This window comes from Triplophysa rosa, unplaced genomic scaffold, assembly GCF_024868665.1.
Source record: "Triplophysa rosa unplaced genomic scaffold, Trosa_1v2 scaffold192_ERROPOS42613, whole genome shotgun sequence".
Lineage (NCBI taxonomy): Eukaryota > Metazoa > Chordata > Actinopteri > Cypriniformes > Nemacheilidae > Triplophysa > Triplophysa rosa.
In genome coordinates, this window is record NW_026634208.1 from 474 (window position 1) to 7,432 (window position 6,959).

A 6,959-nucleotide genomic window follows, 5' to 3' on the forward strand; every position below is an offset into this window, starting at 1 on the left:
TACCATTAAGTAAAACTGAGCACCTGTCAGTTTGTGGAGTTTGTAGTTGTAAAGTCACACACCTGTATCAGTAAATTGAAGGTTTTGTTATGAGCTACATTTCTTTCTCTCACAACACAATAGTTTTACCTTTCCAAAGTCCTGTATTAACCCTTTGGCAGATTTATTGAAATGTGTGCTACAACTATGATAATTCAAATGACATAGTTGAATTGTTGTTAAGGTAGTAGTTAATGTTTGTAAGGGATTATTTTCCGGGTTACGCCTCTGTTTATATCAAACCGTTAACGTTAGATGTCCTGACCGCGCGCGCTTCCATCATGCAGCTCTATTTGGGAATGTCGCTCACACTTTTTGTCATCGTTCTCGTCAGTGTCTCGAGCGTTACTCACGGTGGTAACGTGCTCGTGTTACCGGCTGAATACAGTCACTGGTACAACATGCGCAACATCGTGGACGAGCTGCTGAACCGAAACCACAGCGTGACGGTTCTGGTGAGCACGGCTTCATTCACCGTTAACTTTAGACAGCCGGAGCGCTTCCAGTTTGTGGTCTTCAATGTGTCTCTACAGGCGCACGAGCTGCACGGTCTGAGCGAACAGATGATCAAAATCTGGTTGGAGTACCCCAGACCGAACATGGTCCGGACAGGTCTCGAGATCATGGACCTGCTCGGGAAACTGCGCGAGACGCACCAGACCATGTGTCACACTATGCTGCGTAACACAGAGCTGATCGCTCGTCTGAAGGCTTTAAGGTTTGATGTGCTCTTATATGACCCCATGATCATATGCAGTGCCCTGCTGGCTGAAATTCTGGACCTACCGTTCGTCATCTCTCTGATGGGGTCTCCTGGTTTTTCTATGGAGAGGATGTGTGGACAGATGCCCGCGCCACCGTCTTTTGTCCCGGTTCCTCCGTCGGTGATGACGGATCACATGAGTTTCACTGAAAGACTGAAAAATGTGATTGTTTATGCTGTTTATTCTGCTGCGTTTCGGATGACCTCCATCAGTTTGGATAACTACTACAGTCAAGTGTTAGGTAAGTAAGATCAAACAAGCTAGCGGAAAAACACCAGCTAAAAATGTTTTGTTCTGAGAATATTACCAAGCCGTTTTCAGCGGTAAGTTTCATTCTAAACACGTTTAGTAGTAACATTGTTGGAACTAGAGATGCTCCGATCCACATTTTTTGCTTCCGATTCCAATACCTGAGATTCAGTATTGGCCAAAACTGAGTACCAATCCGATACTAAGGTAACAATTTTAAAGTGCTCAATTACCTAATAAACTGTATGCATTACTGTGCAAGACATCAGGCTCGATTTATACAATAATTTCCTAACCCTGTAAAACAAAATAACAAATTATTCATAAATTTTGTGAATTATTTATTAAACCAGCACCAGTGCAACAAGTGCGAAATAAAACAACAAGTTCACTAGCTTAAACTTGACTTACATAATTAAATGTTAAATTTAACATCCAAAACAACAGCAGCTGAATAAAACGACATCTTAACTAGCTTGATAAACGTGTATAAATAAATGGAAACAAAATCTCTTCATAACTGTACAACTAAGAATTTCAAAATCAATGCACAATAAAGCAGCTGAAATTGAGCAAAAAGGGCGGTTCTCTGAGGAACCCCCAAGGCTTCTTGGGGATCCCTTTTATTAAAATGGTCTGGAACCATCTTGGGTGCTTCAAGGCACCATTTCAGTTTATATTTGCTATTCACAATATTTTAATAAGCAGAAATACTAAATCAAATACAACAGTTTATTGATAAACAACAACAATTTACATTGAATATTTACAGAATGGTCAATATTGAACATTACCATTCTAAATTCATGAAATCACATGTATAATTAATATTGTGTTGGTGATATTGTTATAAATGAAAAGTCTTTATCTTAACAAAACTAACCAAATAATTTGCCTTAATTTTAAATATACTGTACATACAGAAATATTTCAGGTACTTTGTACAAATGTACAATTGTAAAAAAGTCCAGCAAAAAAGTAATGTCTCATAGCAAGGCCAACACCCATGGTAAAGTTGTAATTTGCCAAAAAGCAAATCCTTGCGAGCTAGAGAAAACAATGCTGTTCTCTCCAAATGGGTTTCCTGCTATTACAGGTGGTGTGAGGATCCATGTAGTCAAAGTCAAAATTATTTCTATAGTACGTTTCACAATTTTGCATTGCTGAAGTAGATATGTATTTATGGCAAAAAGAGAACAGGAGCTGCGCCTGTTGGCCTTAGGTGTCCCAGGCAGTGCAAGGATGAGCATCAGGGTGGGCTGGGTCTGTTGGCCTTGGTTGCCCCTGCGAATAAGACATGGAGACCAAAAAGAGGGATTTAGATAACGTCTCATAAAACATTAAATTTAATCATTTAGCACATCACAAATTGGTTTACAAATGTAACAATAAACAAAATATTACAATGCCTGAAAGTCACTGTTTTGGTCTATGGTTAAGGAGTACAATAGGCTATTTATAGCAACAACTTTAATAATCCACTTTATTCAGATTTTCCATTGTCAATGAGTATTTTTACATGTGCAAATATAACAAATAACATAATAATGAAAAATCACAATAAATATAATACTTACATTTTTTTGCTGTTCAACTGGAAAACACTGAAAATTCTGAGTTAAAAGGATAAAAACAGAACTGAATGATAACAATATTTAATTACAGACAATTTATGTAACATGGGTGGGAAAACCATTCAACACAAACATCAATAAGTTAAAAAAGAGCTATACATTCACTAAAAGTGAACATAATAGCTAAAAGTGGCTAAAAGTCATTGTTTGTCATTAACACTAACGTTACCCATTTAACGTTAGCCAAACAAGCTTCATCTTAACTTATATTAGTTTGCATCTCGGCTAAAACATGCGCTGCCTACACCGTGTAAATAAATGGTTTAAACAGCCAAAAGCGGCCATACAATTAGACGTGTCAGAGTATACATTTATATAAATAGTATATAGTTAGTATGTTTAAGTTATTTATATATTTTGACTTTACTTACATCCAATGGGACAGTCGAGAGGTTGTTGCGATCCGTTATTTTGAATTCCCGCCTGTTGCGCGAGCGGAACAACACCGGTGAACACTCGTGCCACTCACGTTTGATCGCAGACGGATCGACGACATCAAAGCACAGTGAGAGCTATTTGTGAACTGACTGCTCTGTATGCTTTAGAGATGTTATTCTAAGTCCGTATGCTCATTGTCATAAAGTGATCGGTCTGCGCAGAGCTGGAAAAAGTTAAACACACATAGAGTAACGAAAGCGCCACATGGCACATGCCTTGACGCTGCGACATTGTGCCAACAGCGCCACAGTACTGTGGAGGGCGAGACTGCACAATAAACACACAGAGCAGCTGCAGTTTGTTTGGATAGAAAGCATAACAACGTTTACATTTTCAAAAGATTTCAGTGACTTAGGATCTACTTATACAGTAGAATAAAAATGTTTATGTATAATATATTAATATAATTAATTATATAATACAAATAGTAAGAAATATAAAATAATCAAAAAGCTTGCTGAAATTTTTCAAAATAACATTTAGCCTTTTCTAATCATGTGCATGGTTTTAAAATGTGTGTTCACTTAGCAGGGGCCAAAAACCAAACTTTGGACTATTCTTATTCTCATAAAACATCAAATTGATCAGACACTATAAATCCCTATTTCATGCAGAATTCTGTGGGGTTCCTCTAGATACTGTCTTGTACAAGAGAGATTCTCCAGGAACCACTTACAAGTTTACAGATCTTACAATAATCATTTTTTAGAATTTGAGTTCCTTCAATAACCCGCAAAGCACTTTGAGGTCCCAGTGTAGTGAAAAGGTGACTCCAGAACTTCACAACTGAATATGGGGTTAATCAAGAATCTTCTAGGTTCCTGGAAGAACCACAAAGACTATAGATGGTTCCACCATAACCCTTTTATTGAGAAAAAGAGCTTTGGAGCACTTAAAATACAGTTTAGGGTTCTTTGAGTACACAACAGGATATTTGAGGCACTTTTTCTTTTTACAGTGTACATACATAAATCAAAAACTACCCACAAACAAGATATCCAAAAATCAACTTAAGCAGTCATCTTAACATGAGTCACATTATCAGGTATTTCCTTTACACAAAGAAAAAAAAACATGAATTTCAAAATTTTCACATGTGATATATGTGGTTTTGGCACACTTTCATGTGAATGCCATGTTAACTAAACACTCATGTAAAAACTCATGTTTTTCACATGGAATTTCAGGGTTACAAAAGTTGTCTTTCTGCACAACTAAATCACCTTGCTGATGGGTTCTCTGTTCTATTGGACTTTCTTCATTCTCTAAGCTTTTGTGCATTTCTCACTCTTTTTCAGAAGCATCTTCTTTCTCCAGCCTTGACTGACTATTATCTTTAGTTTTCTTATTACATTATGTCCTTAGAATTTTTCTCTTCATTTTAACTGCAATTGGAAAATTATGAAAATGTGTAAATGAAACCTAAAGCTCGACTCTCAAATACACCACAAGTAATATACAGGACAGTATAGAATAAACTGTATTGATTACTTGAACTCTGCTACAGAGGTGGATGAAGTACACAACTTCCTTACTTGAGTGAAAGTACAGATACTACTGGTCAAATATCACTCCACTACAAGTTGTAAAGACAGATTCTTACTTAGTAAAAGTACAGAAGTACGTGCTTTTAAAAGTACTCAAGTATTAAAAGTAAATTTCCTTTATGTCAGTTGTGTATGGAGCGATTTTAGTCTCATTAATTATTCACGCGTAAAACAAGACACACACATGCGTAAACAGTTTCACATGAATAAAACCTAATTTACGTGCACAAAGTATACATATACATTTACAAAAAGCAATTCACGTGCGTAAAACAAAACTATTTTCTCATAAAATACGTTTCGCAAACATACGACTGTGCACAAATATTTCGAAAGTTTAAAATGTACACGTTTATCGTGTTATGTGTATGTGCAAATCATCACTCACGTGTGAATCGTCTTGGATGTGTGTGTGTTCTCCACGATTATGATTTGTTGAATGGTAAGGTTGAATCTGATTGGCTAAAGAGTATGACAACCCACGTGGGAGGGGTTGCGCTGCCAGGTGAGTCTCAAAAAACACACACACACATCCAAACCGATTCACACGTGAGTGACGATTTGCACATTCACATAACACGATAAACGTGTACATTTTAAACTTTCGAAATATTTGCGCACAGTCATATGTTTGCGAAACGTATTTTATTATAAAATAGTTTTGTTTTACGCACGTGAATTGCTTTTTGTAAATGTATATGTATACTTTGTGCACGTAAATTAGGTTTTGTTCATGTGAAACTGTTTACGCATATGTGTGTCTTGTTTTACGCGTGAATAATTAATGAGACTAAAATCGCTCCATAGTTGTGCATTGTTTTATTGTCGTATACCTTATGCCTCTGAAGCAACCTACTGAATACACTGAGTAGCTCACAGTATCAGTGGTATTAAAGGAGTAGTTCACTTCAAAATTTGCCCCCATTGACTTTCCATAGTAGTTTTTATTCCTACTATGGAAAGTCAATGGGGCAAATTTTGCAGTGAGCAACTCCTTTAAGAGCTTTATATGTTTAGCACATATATGTTTCGTTTAGATATAATCCTGTATGATCATTTAGCCTAATTATCCTCATTAGCCCCCTAGGCCTATATGTATTTATGAGCAGTGTTCTTTTATTTTGTATATTCCCTTTACCAGTTTTAGCAGCAATTTACCAGTAAGTAGTAAGGTTCTTGTAAATAGTCAAGTGTAGAACCCACGTTTTTGTTGGATTTATTACCATTTGTATTTCCATAATTTAACTACAAACATAAACTATAGCTAGTATAATGAAACTATGGTATTTTTAGTTGCTGTGGTTTTACTAAAGATTATTAATTGGAGTATGTTTCCTATATTTAGAAAATGGTCAATTTGTGGATACTGTGGTTTTACTGCAAATACCATCCCTGCTGAAAAAAACAATGCATTTTTGAATTAGAATGAGCTTTTTAAATTAAATTCCTCTTTGTAGTGTGTTTTGGGTTTTATTCCAATAGGATTTACCATTCCACCAATAGAATCCATCACATACAAGCAGACAACAAGTATCCATAGTACAATTCCCATTATAACCATTAAATCCATTACATTTTCTGTTGTATTTTTGGGCAGGGTTCTATTGTTTTTATTTCAACAGGAATACTTCAACTATAGTTACTTCAGTAAAAACATCATTCATTTTCCAAATCGCTTTAAATGATATAGCAGCAGATCAGAAGTTAACACGCACGCGTAGCTCAAGGTGTATGTGATGCTTATTTATGCCGATCATTTTCATGACAATGTTTCTATGATCTTTGACTGATCGTAACCCACAGATGATTACACCACACTTTAACGTGTGCCTTTTTCGTCTTTTATTGTTCTATTTGCCTTTTTAGAGCGCTATCAACAATGTAGCAGCGCCTACGTTTACATTAGTTTAGCGGGGAAGATCCCAGAGTTGCCAGATTTGCGTAAAAAAATCTGCCAAATGGCCATTCAAAGCTTGCCGGAAAACCGCGAGCTTAAAAAAACTGAAATACTTGGCAACAGTAAAAGGTCCTGGCAGATCGCAAGCCAGATAAATTGCGCACACAGGAAACCCGCTGCATAGAAACCATTTTCTACTTTTGGACCTTTTTTAAATGTAGTGGAGTAAAAAGTATGTTATTTGTCTTTCAAGTGTAGTGAAGTTAAAGTACAAGTACTCAGAAAAATAATACTCAAGTAAAGTAAAGATACTCAAAAAGTGTACATAAGTACAGTACTCAGGTAAATTTACTTTGTTACTGTCCACCTCTGCTCTGCTAATTCTTTGGGA

The 6,959-nt window shown here is 36.2% G+C and overlaps 1 protein-coding gene across 1 annotated transcript; it reads left to right on the plus strand.

Moving 5' to 3' along the window:
• The first annotated feature begins 320 nt into the window (after positions 1–320).
• On the plus strand, positions 321–1,052 carry LOC130549899 (UDP-glucuronosyltransferase 2A2-like). The gene has a single exon (XM_057327242.1). It carries the CDS (start codon positions 321–323, stop codon positions 1,050–1,052), a length of 732 nt encoding a protein of 243 aa, XP_057183225.1.
• Positions 1,053–6,959: the final 5,907 nt, after the last annotated feature.

Coding starts and splice junctions, on each gene's coding strand:
- LOC130549899 (XM_057327242.1), top strand. CDS start 321: ATGCAGCTCTATTTGGGAATGTCGCTCACACTTTTTGTCATCGTTCTC.